Below are 18,379 nucleotides of genomic sequence, written 5' to 3' on the forward strand. Positions count from 1 at the left end.
GGGATGGCCTCTGTGAGAAGAGCCCAGGAGCTGCCCCATGTTAGATAAGAGCCAGTTTCAGCCAGCTCCAAAAGGGACCTGCTGCTGGGCAGAGGTGAGACATGAACAACTCTGGTTGCGCCTCTGTGAGAGCAGATTTAAGAAAAGGAAAAAACAGCTATGCAACAGCAGCTGGGAGAGAGGAGCGAAAAAAAATGGGAGAGAAACAATGAGGCAGACACCAAGGTCAGTGAAGAAGGAGGGGGAGGAGGTGCTCCAGGTTCTGAAGCAGAAGTTGCCCTATGGCCTGTGGAGAGGACCATGGTGAAGCAGGTTGTCCCCCCGCAACCCATGGTGTACTATGGCGGAGCAGATCTATGCACTGCAGCCCATGGAGTAGCCGACAGTGGAGCAGGTGGATGTGGCCTGAAGGAGGCTGTGGCCCATGGAGAGCCCCCACAGGAGCAGACTCAAGGCCAGACCTGGTGGAGAGGAGCCCATGGTGGAGCACGTGATCTGGCAGAGGCCACTGCTTGTGGGGGACCAGTTCAGGGCTCCCCAGTACAAGAGGAACATAGAGCTACTAGAGCTACTAGAGCTACATATAACTACTAGAGCGAGTTCAGAGGAGGGCTACTAAGATGATTATAGGACTGGAGCACCTCTCGTACGAGGACAGGCTGAAAGAGGTGGGCCATTGATGAGACCTCATCAATGTATATAAATGTCTGAAGGGAGGGTGTCAAGAGGATGAAGCCAGTCTCTTTTCAGTTGTACCTAGCAACAGGATGAGAGCCAACAGGCACAAACGGAAGCACAGGAGGTTCCATCTGAATATGAGGGGGCACTTCTTTACTGTGAGGGTGACAGAGCACTGGTACAGGTTGCCCAGAGAGGTTGTGGAGATATTCAAAACCTGCCTGGATGCCATCCTGCGCAATGTGCTCTGGGTGATCTGGCTCAGCAGGGGGGTTGAACTAGACCTCGTCAGAGGTCCCTTCCAACCTCGGCCATTCTGTGATTCTGTGAACACTGACACCTGGGGAACACCACTAGTGACTGGTCACCAGCTGGATTTCACTCCATTCAACACCAATCTTTGGACCCGGCCATCCAGCCAGTTGTTAACTATAGAATAGAATATAGAACCATAGAATATCCTGAGATGGAAGGGACCCACAAGGATCATCAAGTCTAACTCCTGGCTCCACACAGGTCTAGGCAAAAAATCAGACCATGTGACTGAGAGCATAGTCCAAACACTTATTAAACTCCAACAGGCTTGGTGCCGTGACTATGTCCCTGGGGAGCCTGAAGCAATGCGCTTCCCTCGACCAACTAGCGATGCCATGCTTCACAGAATCACAGAATCACAGAATTTCTAGGTTGGAAGAGACCTCAAGATCATCGAGTCCAACCTCTGACCTAACACTAACAGTCCCCACTAAACCATATCCCTAAGCTCTACATCTAAACGTCTTTTGAAGACTTCCAGGGATGGTGACTCCACCACTTCCCTGGGCAGCCTGTTCCAATGTCTAACAACCCTTTTGGTAAAGAAGTTCTTCCTAACATCCAACCTAAAACTCCCCTGGCGCAACTTAAGCCCATTCCCCCTCGTCCTGTCACCAGGCACGTGGGAGAATAGACCAACCCCCACCTCGCTACAGCCTCCTTTAAGGTACCTGTAAAGAGCGATAAGGTCACCCCTGAGCCTCCTTTTCTCCAGGCTGAACAAGCCCAGCTCCCTCAGATGCTCCTTGTAGGACTTGTTCTCCAGATACACCTCAGGATACGGTTGGCCCTCCTGGCTGCCAGGGCACACTGCTGGTTCATATTAAACTTGCTATCAACGAAAACCTTCAAATCCCTCTCTTTGGGGCTGCTGTCCAGCATCTTGTCACCCAGTCTGTGCGTATAGCCAGGGTTGCCCCTTCCCAGGTGCAGGACCTTGTTCTTGCTCTTGTTAAACTTCATGTGGTTGGTGATTGCCCAGCTCTCCAGTCTGTCCAGATCTCTCTGCAAGGCCTTTCCACCCTCAACAGAGTAAGCAACTCTTCCCAGTTTAGTATCATCAGAAAATTTACTGAAAACATCGCCAGACTGATGTAGCCTCATTTACCATAACCCTTTGAGCCCTAACCATAAGCCAATTGCTCACCCATCATATGATGTTTTTGTCTAGCTGTATGCTGGACATTTTGTCCAGTAGGTCCTATGGGAAACTGTGTCAAAAGCCTTGCTGAAGTCCAAAAAGATCACATCAGCTGGTTTCCCTTGATGGACTAGATGGGTGATCTTATCATAAAAGGAAATCAAATTTGTTAAACAGGACCTACCCCTTGTGAACCCATTCTGGCTGTGACCTATGACTGCATTGTCCCCCAGGTGTGCTTCAATAACTCCCAGGATAATCTTCTCCATAATTTTACCAGGCACTGACGTGAGACTGACAGGCCTGTAGTTACCAGGGTCTTCTTTCTTGCCCTTCTTGAAAATTGGCACAACATTTGCCAGCTTCCAGTCTACTGGGACCTCTCTAGATTCCCAAGACCGTTGAAAAATAATTGAGAGAGGTCCTGCGATGACGTCAGTCAGCTCTTTGAATACCCTGGGATGAATCCCATCCAGACCCATGGACTTGTATGGATCCAGGTGGAGTAGCAAATCCCGCACACGTTCAGGGTTGGCTGGGAGTTTATCATTCCCACTGTCACGGTCCTCCAACTCAGGGCACCCAGGGTCCCGAAGCCCATCATCGGCATCGAAGACAGAGGCAAAGAAGGCATTAAACATCTCTGCTTTGCCTATGTCCTTGTTTGTGAGGTGACCATCCCCATCAAGTAGTGGACCTATGTTTTCTCTGGTCCTCCTTTTTGTATTCACGCATTTAACTGGCCCTAAAATGGAGCCCTGGGGGACCCCACTGGTGACCGGCTGCCAGCCTGATGTAACCCCATTTACCTTATCCCTTTGAAACCTACCCGTCAGCCAATTATTCACCCAACTTATTATGTTTTTATCTAGCTGTATGCTGGACATTTTGTTCAGTAGGATAAAAATTAGTAAGGAGTTTAAGAGGAAAAAAAAAATAACATTAAGAGAAAGTTATTTTTTGAAATTTTTAATTTTTTAATTTAATGCATTATTTTTAAAAATTTTAATTTAATAAATTAAATTTTAAAATTAACTTTAAGAGAATTGAAATTAATTTTCTTTATTTTTATAAGTGATCTGGAGAAAGGACTAAGTTAATTTTAATTAACTTTAATTAAAAATAAAGAGAATTGTTGACACATCATATTGTTTTTATCAAGCTGAATGCTGGACATTTTGTCCAGAAGGATACTGTGAGAAACAGTATTGAAAGCTCTGCTGAAATCCAAAAAGATTACAACTGACAGGCCTGTAATTACCAGGGTCTTCTTTCTTGCCCTTGAAAACTGGAACAATGTTTGCCAGCTTCCATTCAACAGGGGCCTCTCCAGATTCCCAAGACTGTTGAAAAGTAATCAAGAAAGGTTTTGTGATGACATCAGCCAGCTCTTTGAGTATCCTGGGATGAATCCCATTGGGCCCCAGAGACTTGTATACATCCAGCTGGAACAGCAAATCCCACATAGGTTTGGGGTTTGCTGGGAATTTATTGTTCCCATAATCATGGTCCTGCAACTCAGGGCACCTGGGGTCCCAGGGCCATCATCAATGGTCAGGTCCACCCCTCGATCACGAGCACATCTGTATGTGGTATCCCTCCCCAGATGTCCTGATGTTTCATGGGCCCATCGAGCTACAAACAGCTCACCCTTACATCCCCAGTCCAGGTCCACCTGAGCCTCTTCTCTTTCTGAAGCTCGATCTACCTCTCCGTTGTTCTGATGTTCTCCAGTGGCACGACTCTTGGGCATGCGGGCATCTACATGACGTACCTTTACAGCCAGGTTTTCTATGCAGGCAGCAATATCTTACCACAGGGTAGCAGCCCAGATAGGTTTACCTCCGTGCTGCCAGTTGCTCTGTTTCCATTGCTGTAACCACCCCCACAGGGCATTTGCCACCATCCATGAGTCAGCATAGAGATACAGTACTGGCCACTTTTCTCTTTCAGCAATTTCTAGGGCCAGTTGTATGACTTTCACTTCTGCATACTGACTCGACTCACCTTCCCCTTCCATGGCCTCCACAACTTGTCATGTGGGACTCCACACAGCAGCTTTCCACTTCCGATGGCTCCCTATCACACAACAGGATCCATCATTGAACAACACATACTGCTTTCTGTCTTCTGGCAACTCATTGTATGGTGGTGCCTCTTTCCCATGAGTTACATCTTCAATCAATACTCCAAAATCTCTGCCTTCCGGCCAGTCCATGGTCTCTTCCAGTATTCCTGGGTGGTTGCGTTTCCCCATTTGGGCCACTGCATAATTAATGCTATCCAGTTACTCCACGTAGCATCAGTCGCATGGTGTGTAGTGGGAATTTTCCCTTTGAACATCCAATGTAACACAGGTAGCCGTGGTGCCAAGAGGAGCTGTGCTTCTGTACCAACAACTTCTGAAGCAGCTCAAAGCCCCCTCATATGCTGTTAGTATCTCCTTTTCAGTTGGGGTGTAATTGGCTTCTGATCCTCGATAGCCCTGGCTCCAGAACCCCAGAGGTCGACCTCGAGCTTCTCCTGGGGTCTTCTGCCAGAGGCTCCAGGTGAGGCCATGCTCCCCAGCTGCAGTGTAAAGTATGTTCTGCACAGATGGTCTTGTACAAACAGGCCCAAGGGCTACTGCACGAGCTAGTTCTTGTTTGATTTGTTCAAAGGCCTTTTGTTGCTCGGGGCCCCACTCGAAAGAGTTCCTCTTCACTCGATATAGAGGACTCACAAGATGACTATAGCCTGGAACATGCATTCTCCAGAACCCCACAAGGTTATCCCTCTCCTTTACCTGGCCAGAGGCAGGGCCCCTCTAGTCCTGATTGGAGTGTCTGCCACTTAATTCTTGCAGATGCGAAGCAGAGGTCCCTTCATCAGGGTCAAGAATTACATCAGGCCTTCTACTGCCTCTGGGGAACTGTCCAACAGAAGACAGAGCAGCATTTTTCCTAGGAGACCCCCTTTTTGCTGCTGTGTTTCCTCGCAGTTCATGTACTCCAGCTGCTAGGATTGAGGTAGGTTCACCATCCCACTTCCTCATATCTTCCCTGTGGTCACGCAGATAAGACCACAAGGTGCCACATGGTGTGTGTCCCTGGTACTCTTCCTTGAGCAGGAAAATACCGATTCTTAGTGGCTGAAATGTTACTCCATCTGGGCGAGGAGGGAGATGATTGTTCTACGAGGTGGTGGAGCCTTTGGGACAGTTTCTCCATAGCCAAGATGCAGGCCCGTAGTGGAACAGAGAGATTGTCTTCATATTTTTGAAGCTGTCAGGACAGAGCATCCACTGCTGGTCCCATCCCCTCATCCCAATTAATTGCTGCCAGCGTGCTAGCATGTGATGATGGTGCACCCTGCACAAACCTATGCCACATGGATGTTGTGCACTGGACTTCATCGGGATCTGTAGGTGTCTGGGCATTGTCCAAATCACTATAAACCATCTCCAGCACAGCTAATTCCCACAGGTGCTGGAGACCTTTCTCCATGGCGGTCCAATTGCCTATTTGATATAGAATATCTTCCTTGTGGGGATACCTTTCTTTCACACCTGCCAGGAGTCGCCTCCAGAGGCTGAGAACCTGTGCCTCTCTCCCAATTACTCTGTCAATGACCCTTTCTCTAGAGAGGGATCCCAGCTGCTTGGCTTCCTTGCCTTCTAGTTCCTGGCTACTGGCCCCAGTGTCCCAGCTTCGAAGCAGCCAGGTGAGGATGCGCTCACCTGGGTGTCAACTGAAATCCTTTCGTATTTCTCGCAACTCACTCAGGGATAGGGATTGGGTGGTTTCTGATTCATTTATGATTTCCATCTCTTCTTCCTGCTGTTTTTGTGATGGCTCTGCTTTAGAGGTGCCTGCCTTTTCCCCTTCTCCCTCCTTCTTAGGAGGAGCTTCTTCCCTTGCTAAACGAGCTGACCTCCGCTTCCATTGTTTTGTCTTGACTATGGGGGCAACTTATACCATAGATGGTTGGTCCTCTGGGTTAGCCACAGTGTGTGTTATCTGGTCATCAGATTCAGAGACCTTCTCCTCCCATGGAGGGTGCTGGGTAGTGTTAATTACTGCTTGATAGGCGTAAGACAGAACCCAACACAGTGCTGTAAGCTGTCGTTCTCTGGCATTGTCAGGGTCAGGGCATATGACTTGCAAGCATTCCGTCAGGTTTTTAGGATTTTGCACTTGTTCAGGAGTGAAGTTCAAAACTATCCGAGGAGACAACCGTGACAGATACCTGCCCATATCCTCCCTCACACCTTGCCACCCGCCACCACACTGTCTCGGGGCAAATTCCTTGGTGAGATTTCTAACTAATTGATTAACCTTAGAGAGAAGAGGAAACACATTATGCAGATTTAGTAATAGGAGTATATTGATTACACATTGCTACTCAAAGTACTCAAAAAATGTTATAATTAGCCCCCTGGGAAAGAAGAAGGAGGTACAATTCCTGATATTATTCATAAACTGACTTCCAGATGAGGAAAGGAAGGCAGTGTAATTCTGAATATTCTCTAAAAGAGACCAAAATTATAACAATGCAGGGTCTAAATGCCAGATTAAACTCAAGGCCAGTGCTTTACAGCACAACAAACTAAAAAGAAAAAAAAGGAACACAGATTTTAGCACGCTCTCCGATGGGATATAGAGGAGAAGGGAGAACATGGCACAGATTACATGAGATATGATCAAACAGGAAAATATTAACAGGAAACAGAACATGGTGTCTAGCAAGTAAGTGTGTTAGTCGTAAGCGTTTTAATTAGTTCTACTGTTATCTCAACCCCTGAGCCCCACATTGGGCAAAGGGCAAAAACAAACAAGCAAAGGGTGTGTGGAAGTGCAAAGGAAATAAATTACTCTCTACTTCCCACCAACGAGCATTGCTTGACCATGTCCTTGAAGCAGGGCCTCAACGCACGTAGCCGGTGTTCAGGAGGACAGACATTTTCGTAACGAGAGCCCACCCCTCTCATTTTCTTCCTTTTTCCACCTTTTATTGCTGAGTGTGACATCATATGGTATGGAATATCCCTTTGGTTGGTTTAGGTCAGCTGCCCTGGTGATGTTCCTTTCTCACTTTTTTGCCCCCCCCCAGGAGGGTTAGAGAGAGCTCTGATGCTGTGCCAGCACTGCTCAGCAGCAGACACAACACTGGTGTGATACCACTGCTGTTCTAGCTACAAGTGCAGAGCACAGCACTGTATGGGCTGCTGCAGGGAAAGGGCACCATCGTCAGCGTTGAAGACAGAGGTGAAGAAGGCATTAAATGCCTCTGCTTTATATACATCCCTATATACATCCCTATTTGCAGGGTGACTGTTGTGGTTTAACCCGGCAGGCAGCTAAGCACCACACAGCCATTTGTTCACCCCCCTGCTACGAGTGGGATGCGGGAGAAAATCGGGAAACAAAGTAAAAGCTGGTGGGTTCAGATATAGTCAATTTATTAGGACAGAAAAGAAAGAGAAATAATAACAATAATGATGATAATATTAATAATAATAATATGTTCAAAGCAAGTGATGTACAATGCAATTGCTCACCATCCACTGACCGACGCCCAGCCTGTCCCCAAACAGTGGTGTCGTGCCCTCCCCTGCCAGTTTGGGTCAGCTGTCCTGGTTCTGTCCCCTCACAGCTCCTGATGCACCCTCAGCCTGCCCACTGGCAGGACAGAGTGAGAAGCTGAAAAGTCCTTGGCTTAGTGTAAGCACTGCTCTGCAACAACTAAAACATCAGCATGTTATCACTATTATTCTCATCCTAAATGCTAAAACATAGCACCCTACCAGCTACAAGGAGGAAAATTAATTCTATCTTAGCCGAAACCAGGACCATCCTCATCAAGTAACGGACCAATGTTTTCTCTGGTCCTCCTTTTGCTTTTAATATAATTTAGAAAAGCCCTTTATAGCTTAGTACCTCCAATTAGTACCTGTATAGTACCTCCAATATTGGAGGTACTATAATTTACTTTTATTGTGATTTTTATAAAAATTACTCTTCTAGTTCTTCATAACTGTGATGAGTTGATATGAAATGTCTCCAGCGTTCAGTTTAATGCATTGATTTTTACAAGTCTTTGTGTGAAGGCATGCTTAATTAAGAAGTAAATATTTATATGGGCAGCTTCTAGAATTATGTTTGTACATATAGGCAGCTTAAAGTGTGTTGTCTTAATATGGTATAAGGTTTTGAGTCTCCTTTCAAAATTTGACAACAGTTGCACCTAATGTATACGAGTGTAGTTAGAAAAGAATCAGGTTTGTGAATGCATTTTTTTTCTAAAATTTATTTAAATCAAAGCAGTAAGTAGTTCTGCATGTACCTTGTTTACGACTATATAAATGTATTTGCTGTTACAAAGCAGAATGTAAATTGCTAAAAAAAATCTTGAAGTCCAAAGTTTATAGTATTCTCTCTTCTTGATGTGCTGCAAATTCTAAGCAGACCTTAGATTAGACAAAGCAATAATATCTAATGTGAAATTTCTAATATTTTAGGCCTGAAAAAATTTTAAGAAAATAAATGAAGTATATCCATGTACTCATGTAATAAATAGTACAGGAAACAATCTTTAGCTAATCCCTAGGTTGGTTTGGGATAAATATTCTTCTTTTAAATCTTAATAAGGATAAGTGACAAAAAGCAAAAAAGTTTGTGCTGAACTTCTAATCTTACATTTTAATTTTATTCAGAGACCACGATGCAGACATCAGAGACTGGGTCAGACACAGGTTCGACTGTGACTTTACAGACATCTGTGGCTGGCCAGGCAGCAGTACCAACACAGGTAGTACAGCAGGTACCAGTTCAGCAACAGGTAGGTGCCTGTTAATTTGGGGAAAATAAACAATCACAGCAAGACAGAATGATGCATTTCAATAGGTGTAGCGAAGAACTGATTTTGTACAAGGCTGCTAAAGAAACTCTTTTCCCCTGTTTTTATCAATTTTATTTTTCTGCAACTAAAATAGCTACATAAAAAGACATGCAGTTTTCAGGGTTTATTTCTTGAACTAGAATATTTGCAAACCACCAGAAATATATATGCACAATTCTAAAAGTGGATTACTATGAAATCTGTGTAATAGCTCATATAAATTTATATTAATTCAAGTTATTGAATATTCATATTGTGGTGGGTTAACCTTGGATGGCCACCAGGTATCCACCAAGCCACTCTCTCACTCCCCCTCCTCAGCAAGACAGGGGAAGAAAATTAGATGGAAAAGCTCATTGGTCAAGATAAAGACAGGGAGGTCACTCAACAATTACCGTCATGGTCAAAACAGATTCAACTCGGGGAAGATTAATTTATTGCCCATTAATAACAGAGTAGGATAGTGAGAAATTAAAAGCAAAACAAAGCAAAACAAATATATATAAAAACACCATCCTTCCACCCCGCACTTCTTTCCAGGCTCAACTTCACTCCCGATTCATCTACTTCCTCCCACCCAGAGTGGAGCAGGAGGGATGGGGAATGGGAGTTGCGGTCAATTCATAATGCTTTGTGTCTGCCGCTCCTTCCTCCTCACTCTCTTCCCTTACTTCCCTTAGCGAGGGGTCTCTCCCATGGGATGCAGTCCTTCGCAATCTGATCCAACATGGGTCCTTCCCAGGGGCTGCACTTCTTCAAGAACTGCTCTAGCATGGGTCTGTTCCACGGGCCACAGTCCTTCAGGAATGGATGGCTCCAGTGTGGGTTCCCAAGGGGCTGCAGTTACTGCCAGAAAACCTGCTCCTGTATGGGATCCTCTCCATGGGCTGCAGCTTCCTTCAGTCTAGATCCACCTGCTTTGGTCTGGGGTCCTCCATGGGCTGCAGGGGGACAACTTGCTCCACCATGGTCCTTTTCACAGGCTGCAGGGGACTCTGCTCTGGCACCTGGAGCACCTCCTCCTTCACCGACCTTGGTGTCTGCAGGGTTGTTTCTCTCACTTTTTTCTTATTCCTCTCCCTCAACTATGCCATTGCAGAGGTGCAACCAGCTTTGCTCATTGGCTCAGCTTTGGCCAGCAGTGAGTCCCTTTTGGAGCTGGCAGGAACTGGCTCTATCCAAGATGGGGACAAACAGGCTTCTGAAGCAGCCAGCTCAGCACACACTTCTTTGACATGATTAGACACTTATAGAGCCCCTCCACTGTTAGAGGGAGTGGTGCATGGAGAAACTGAGGAGAAAAAAAGGTGGAAAAACAGGAAACAAATGTGAAAAACTATGACTTTTGTCTAAGAATTTTCCTGTAGTATGTGCAATTTAGCTTTCACTGTTTTAGGTTCTTTGGGTGATATCTGATGTTGTTTTTTTTAACATAAATTAGTTTCACAGTTTCAAAATCAACAAAATTTAAACTGGGAATAACTCCTTAAATCATGTAAGTCTCTGTGCTAATGCATCACTGATGCTGTCCTGGTTTCAGCTGGTATAGAAGTGTATGTTTCAGATAATATGGTTTCAGCTTGATATGGAGAGAGCAGAAATGAGGCTTATTACAGTTACAGTGTCCTGTGACTGGTGTCTTTAGAAAGAAGACTGAAGATGACTTATACATACAAACAATTAGAGAATTCCTCATTTTTGCACAAAATCACAGAATTGTTTAGGTTGGAAGGGACCTCTTGAGATCATCTACTCCAACCTCTCTGCTCAAATCAGGGTCACCCAGAATAGGTTGCTTAGGGCCTCCATTAAGAAAGAAAAGCTGGGTTATTGTCATTGGTGACAGCCTTCAGAGAGGAACAGATGGCCCAATATGCCAACCAAACTTACCTCCTATAGAAGTTTGCTGCCTCCCTGGAGCCCGTGTTAAAAGTGTTACAAGAAAACTTCCGAGCCTGGTGGTACAGCCCTCGGATTATTATCCATTATTGTTTTTTCATGTAGGAAGCAATGAAGTTGCGACAAGAAGTCCAAGGGCCATCAAAAGAGACTTCAGGGCCTTGGGATGATCGGTTAAGGGATCAGGAGCTGTCGTGGTTTAACCCGGCTGGCAGCTAAACACCACGCAGCCGTTCGCTCACCCTCCCCCCTCCCTCTCTGGGACGGGGGAGAGAAATGGAAAGTGAAGCCCGTGAGTTGAGATAAAGACAGTTTAATAAGACAGGAAAATAATAATAACAAAATAATAGTAAAAATAATAACAATAATAATACAATGGTGATAATAGGAAAGTAATAATAGTATGTACAAACAAGTGATGCACAATGCAATTGCTCACCACTCGCTGACCGATGCCCAGCCTAACCCCGAGCAGTCCGGCCCCTTCCCCCCAGCTAGCCACCCCTATATATTGTTTAGCATGACGTCAGATGGTATGGAATACCCCTTTGGCTAGTTTGGGTCACCTGTCCTGGGTCTGTCCCCTCCCAGCTCTTACTGCACCCCCAGCCTGCCCGTTGGCAGGACAGAGCAAAAGGCTGAGATGTCCTTGGCTTAGTATAAGCACTGCTCTGCAACAATTAAAGCATCGGGGTGTTATCAGCACTCTTCTCATCCTAAGCCAAAACACAGCATTCCACCAGCTACTAGGAAGAAAATTAATTCTGTGCTAACTGAAACCAGGACATCTATCCACCCCTTATTCCATACCATTTATGTCATGCTCAGGTTACACTCTTTTCCATACATTCTAATTAGTCACCTATAGTAATCATGGTAGTGATAACATACAGTATAATATACTATTTAACATGGTACAATTCAGTTCATGGGCTATTCTCACCCAGTATTAAATCTCCTTGAGGTACACACCGGACCTCTCCGTTCTTTTGCATCACCCACCAAGTGTATCCAGGTCCCTGAGCGAAAACAATTCCACGAATAGGTTTGCCTTTTCCTGAGGCAGGAGTAGCCCAGACTGTTTTACCCAGCATATTTTTTACATGCACTACAGGAACTTTATCCCCATCTACAGTACGTAACAGGTTTGATTGGGCAGGTCCAGCTCGGTTGGTAGATCCCCTAGTATTGACTAACCAGGTGGCCTTTGCTAAATGCGTATCCCAGTTTTTGAACGTCCCAGCGCCCATTGCTTTCAAGGTAGTCTTTAACAGGCCATTGTATCGTTCAACTTTCCCGGAGGCTGGTGCATGATAGGGGATGTGATACACCCATTCAATACCATGTTCTTTGGCCCAAGTGTCTATAAGGTTGTTTCGGAAGTGAGTCCCATTGTCTGATTCTATTCTTTCTGGGGTGCCATGTCGCCATAGGACTTGCTTTTCAAGGCCCAGGATGGTGTTCCGGGCGGTGGCATGAGGCACAGGATATGTTTCCAGCCATCCGGTGGTTGCTTCCACCATTGTAAGTACGTGGCGCTTGCCATTGCGAGTTTGAGGGAGTGTGATGTAATCAATCTGCCAGGCCTCTCCATATTTATATTTCAGCCATCGTCCTCCATACCAAAGAGGCTTTGACCGTTTGGCTTGCTTGATTGCAGCACATGTTTCACAGTCATGAATAACCTGTGCTATAGCGTCCATGGTCAAGTCCACCCCTCGATCACGAGCCCATCTGTATGTTGCGTCTCTACCTTGATGGCCTGAGGTGTCATGGGCCCATCGGGCTATAAATAATTCACCTTTATGCTGCCAATCCAAGTCCACCTGAGCTACTTCAATCTTAGCAGCCTGATCCACCTGCTGGTTGTTTTGATGTTCTTCAGTAGCCCGATTCTTGGGCACATGAGCATCTACGTGGCGTACTTTCACAGCCAGGTTCTCTACCCGAGCAGCAATATCTTGCCACAATGCAGCAGCCCAGATGGGTTTGCCCCTACGCTGCCAGTTGTTTTGCTTCCATTGCTGTAACCATCCCCACAGGGCATTTGCTACCATCCATGAATCGGTGTAGAGATAGAGAACTGGCCATTTTTCTCGTTCAGCAATGTCTAAAGCCAGCTGAATGGCTTTCACTTCTGCAAACTGACTCGATTCACCTTCTCCCTCAGCAGCTTCTGCAACTCGTCGCGTAGGACTCCATACAGCAGCCTTCCATCTCCGATGCTTCCCCACAATACGACAGGACCCATCAGTGAACAGGGCATATTTCTTTTCATTCTCTGGCAACTGGTTGTACAGTGGGGCTTCTTCAGCACGACCCACCTCCTCCTCTGATGATATCCCAAAGTATTTGCCTTCTGGCCAGTCCATGATCACTTCCAATATTCCTGGGCGACTGGGGTTTCCTATTCGAGCCCGCTGAGTAATCAGTGCAACCCACTTGCTCCATGTAGCATCAGTTGCATGATGCGTAGAGGGGACCCTTCCCTTGAACATCCAGCCTAGTACCGGCAATCGGGGTGCTAGGAGGAGCTGCGCTTCAGTACCGACCACCTCCGAAGCAGATCGAACTCCTTCATATGCTGCCAATATCTCCTTTTCAGTTGGAGTATAGCGGGCCTCAGATCCTCTGTATCCCCGACTCCAAAACCCCAGGGGCCGACCTCGAGTTTCCCCAGGTTCTTTCTGCCAGAGGCTCCAGGTGGGGCCGTTCTCCCCGGCTGCAGTGTAGAGCACATTCTTTACATCTGGTCCTGTTCGAACTGGCCCAAGGGCTACTGCATGGACTATTTCCTGCTTGATTTGTTCAAAGGCTTGTCGTTGTTCAGGGCCCCATTCAAACTCATTCTTCTTACGGGTTACTTGGTAGAGCGGGTTTACAATCAGACTGTAATTTGGGATGTGCATTCTCCAAAACCCCACAACACCTAGGAAAGTCTGTGTTTCTTTTTTGTTAGTTGGTGGAGACATAGCTGTTATTTTGTTGATCACATCCATTGGGATTTGACGACGTCCATCTTGCCATTTTATTCCTAAAAACTGGATCTCTCGTGCAGGTCCTTTGACTTTATTCTGTTTTATGGCAAAACCGGCTTTCAGAAGGATTTGGACTATTTTCTTCCCTTTCTCGAAAACTTCCTCTGCTGTGTCACCCCACACAATAATGTCATTGATGTACTGCAGGTGTTCAGGAGCTTCCCCCTGCTCTAGCGCAGACTGGATCAGCCCATGGCAAATGGTAGGGCTGTGTTTCCACCCCTGGGGCAGCCTATTCCAAGTATATTGGACTCCCCTCCAAGTGAAGGCAAATTGTGGCCTGCACTCTGCTGCTAGAGGGATGGAGAAAAATGCATTAGCGATATCAATTGTGGCGTACCACTTGGCTGCCCTCGATTCAAGTTCATACTGAAGTTCCAGCATGTCCGGCACTGCAGCACTCAGTGGTGGCGTGACTTCGTTCAGGCCGCGATAGTCCACTGTTAGTCTCCACTCGCCATTAGACTTTCGCACTGGCCATATGGGGCTATTGAAAGGTGAATGGGTCTTACTGATCACTCCTTGGCTCTCCAATTGACGAATTAGCTTATGGATGGGAATCAGGGAGTCTCGGTTAGTGCGATATTGCCGCCGGTGCACAGTTGTGGTAGCGATTGGCACTTGCTGTTCTTCGACCCTCAGCAACCCCACAACAGAGGGGTCCTCTGAGAGACCAGGCAAGGTAGATAATTGTTTAATGCCCTCTGTCTCTAAGGCAGCTATACCAAAAGCCCACCGGAACCCTTTTGGGTCCTTGCAATATCCTCTTCTAAGATAGTCTATGCCAAGGATACATGGAGCATCCGGGCCAGTCACAATACGGTGCTTTTCCCACTCATTCCCAGTCAGACTCACTTCAGCCTCCAATACAGTCAACTGCTGAGATCCTCCTGTCACTCCACAAATATAGATGGGCTCTGGTCCTTTATAGCTCGATGGCATTATAGTACATTGTGCACCGGTGTCTACTAAAGCCTTATACTTCTGTGCGCGTGATGTGCCAGGCCATCGAATCCACACAGTCCAATAAACTCGATTGTCCCTTTCCTCCCCCTGGCTGGAGGCAGGGCCCCCCTAATCCTGGTCAGAATCTTCTTCGTTTCTGTGTTTGAAGGATTGTCTGCTGGAAGTTGGAGCAGCAAACTTTTCGGAGAATCCTTTTTTCCTGATTGTTTTATTTTGCAACTCACGTACCCGTGCCTCTAGGGTCGCGGTAGATTTTCCATCCCATTTTCTCATGTCCTCTCCATGGTCTCGTAAGTAAAACCACAGGGTGGCACGGGGTGAGTACCCACCATATCGTCTTCCTTGTGTGGGTGAACGCCTACCCCTGACAGCTGAGACACTGCTTTGTGCAGGTGCAGAGGAGAATAATCTCTCTTCAAGTTGGTGAACCTTTTCAGAAAGTTTCTCCCAAGTGTTCTCTTTTGGTCGGTGGGCACTGGTTGGTTCAGGTGGGGAGGACAATAGATTCTCTTCAAGTTGGTGAAACTTTTCAGAAAGTTTCTCCACAGCTGAGACGCAGGCCTGTAAGGAAGAGGAGAGACTTTCTTCGTACTGCCGGAGTTGTTTAGCCGCTTCATCTACTGTGGGTTCCTCATCCTCTTTCCAGGCCATTATTGCCAATGAGCTGGCATATGATGATGGTGCACTCCGTACAAACTTCCACCACATGGGTCGTGTACACTTGACTTCATCTGGATCTTTGGATGTTTGTCTCTGGTCTGGATCCTCATAAATCACTTCCCGTACGGCTAATTCCCTCAGGTACTGGATTCCCTTCTCCATAGTGGTCCACTTGCCTGGTAGACATAAAATATCTTCCTTGAAGGGATACCTTTCCCTCACAGCTGAGAGGAGACGCCTCCAGAGGCTGGTGGGTTGTGCTCCATCTGCAATTGCTTTGTCAATGCCGGCGTCTCGAGCAAGGGATCCCAACCGTCTGGCTTCCCTGCCGTCTAATTCCACACAATTGGCTCCAGAGTCCCAGCACCGGAGCAGCCAGGTGACAAGCTGCTCACCTATACAGCGACCAAAATCTTTTCGCACATCTCGTAGCTCGCGCTCGTTTAGGCTTCGGGTAGTTACTGTTGCTCTTTCGGCATCCTCATCTTCCTCCTCCTGAATCCTTGATGGCCCAGCGTCGTCATCATCTTCGTCATCTCTATACTTAGTTTTGGCAGAAGCTTTACCTGGATTGGCAGAAGACTCTCTGCGTTCTAAACGACTTGAATTTCTATACCATATTTTCACCTTCTCTACAGGGGCAGCTTGCACTGCTACTGCTCGTTTCTCTGACTTTGTTACAGGGTCTGCCACAGAGGTTGGAATACCCTCTGCAGGGGCAGCTTGCACTGCTACAGCTCGTTTCTCTGACCCCGTTACAGGGATTGGAATACCCTCTGCAGGGTCAACTTGCACTGCTACAGCTCGTTTCTCTGACACGGCCACAGGAGCTGGAGCGGCTGCAGGAGCTGGAGCAGTTGCAGGAGCTGGGACTGGAGCAGCAGTAGGAGCTGGAGCTGGAGCGGCTGCAGGAGCTGGAGCTGGAGCGGCTGCAGGAGCTGGAGCTGGAGCGGCTGCAGGAACTGGGACTGGAGCAGCTTCAGGAGCTGGGACTGGAGAAGTTGCAGGAGCTGGGACTGGAGCGGCTGCAGGAGCTGGAGCTGGAGCGGCTGCAGGAGCTGGAACTGGAGCGGCTGCAGGAGCTGGAGCTGGAGCGGCTGCAGGAGCTGGAACTGGAGCGGCTGCAGGAGCTGGGACTGGAGCGGCTGCAGGAGCTGGAACTGGAGCGGCTGCAGGAGCTGGAGCTGGAGCGGCTGCAGGAGCTGGAGCTGGAGCGGCTGCAGGAGCTGGGACTGGAGCGGCTGCAGGAGCTGGGACTGGAGCGGCTGCAGGAGCTGGAACTGGAGCGGCTGCAGGAGCTGGGACTGGAGCGGCTGCAGGAGCTGGGACTGGAGCGGCTGCAGGAGCTGGGACTGGAGCGGCTGCAGGAGCTGGGGCTGGAGCGGCTGCAGGAACCGGATCTGGAGCGGCTGCCGAGTCCACCGTAGGGGTCACAGTGGCCGTTGGATCTGTCACAGGGCTTGGAGTGGCCGCAGGGTCTGTCACTAAGTTGATAGCAGTATCAATGGCAGCTCGATAGGCATGAGCCAGGCCCCAGCACGTTACAATGATTTGTGTTACTTTAGAACTGCCAGAATCATGACACCTTTTTTTCAAGCATTCTGCCAGTTTTTGAGGATTTTGCCATTGTTCAGGGGTGAATTTCCAACACACTGGGGGTGCCAACTGCTCTAGATGCCTGCCCATATCCGCCCATACTCCCTGCCACCCACAACTATCCTGCCTCCGGGCACATCTCCGGAAGAGCTTCCCAAGTAGTTGTTTAACTTTAAGCAGAACCTGAAGTGCATTCATGAGGCAGAACAACAAGACTATGGTACTCTGAGTATTCCAGAAATATTCAATATCTTGGAGAGCTATTGTGACAAGCTCAGGGGATAAGAGGGTGGTGAAGGAGGAAGGCAGAGTGACCCAGGAGGATACAGGGGGGGTGAAGGAGAAAGGGAGAGTAAGCAAGTAAGGAAAAATATCCTCCCCTTTCCCCTCCACAGATTGACTCCCTAATGGAAAAAAACAATAGGTATAATTGCTAATAGTTTCCAAGATACAGTTTCCAAAGTACAGAGTCGACGATGTTACTGAATACAAATAACAAGTTAGAGTCATGACCACATATTTCATCGTCTCATAAGCCATTGCTACAACACACAGCACCATAATGATCTGAAACCAGGGCCCGGAGAGGATAAACAACACTACAGAGAGAAAATACGGAAAATAATGTACTATAATACTCAATTTGGAAAACAGGCGCAGCAGAGTTGAGATTAAAGCAATCAGCATCATGACAAGTGACTATTAAGCAGGTCTAATCCTTACACCAATTTTAGTTTAACACACTCTGGTCAGATCTGCCGTTATCTCAACCTTTCGGGCCCCACGTTGGGCGCCAAAAAGGCTGTCGTGGTTTAACCCGGCTGGCAGCTAAACACCACGCAGCCGTTCGCTCACCCTCCCCCCTCCCTCTCTGGGACGGGGGAGAGAAATGGAAAGTGAAGCCCGTGAGTTGAGATAAAGACAGTTTAATAAGACAGGAAAATAATAATAACAAAATAATAGTAAAAATAATAACAATAATAATACAATGGTGATAATAGGAAAGTAATAATAGTATGTACAAACAAGTGATGCACAATGCAATTGCTCACCACTCGCTGACCGATGCCCAGCCTAACCCCGAGCAGTCCGGCCCCTTCCCCCCAGCTAGCCACCCCTATATATTGTTTAGCATGACGTCAGATGGTATGGAATACCCCTTTGGCTAGTTTGGGTCACCTGTCCTGGGTCTGTCCCCTCCCAGCTC

The 18,379-nt window shown here is 47.3% G+C and overlaps 1 protein-coding gene across 2 annotated transcripts in view; it reads left to right on the top strand.

The window, feature by feature from the left end:
* The window catches only part of LOC101798468 (transcription factor RFX3), a 264,473-nt gene that overhangs the window by 99,407 nt on the left and 146,687 nt on the right, over positions 1–18,379 (top strand). For both annotated transcript variants that reach the window (XM_038169514.2, XM_038169515.2), the window contains exon 2: positions 8,829–8,953. In XM_038169514.2, coding sequence (XP_038025442.1) covers positions 8,837–8,953 — 117 coding nt within the window. In that variant the 5' untranslated portion in view covers positions 8,829–8,836. The remainder of the gene's footprint in view (positions 1–8,828; positions 8,954–18,379) is intronic.

Source organism: Anas platyrhynchos, chromosome W (assembly GCF_047663525.1).
Source record: "Anas platyrhynchos isolate ZD024472 breed Pekin duck chromosome W, IASCAAS_PekinDuck_T2T, whole genome shotgun sequence".
Classification (NCBI taxonomy): domain Eukaryota; kingdom Metazoa; phylum Chordata; class Aves; order Anseriformes; family Anatidae; genus Anas; species Anas platyrhynchos.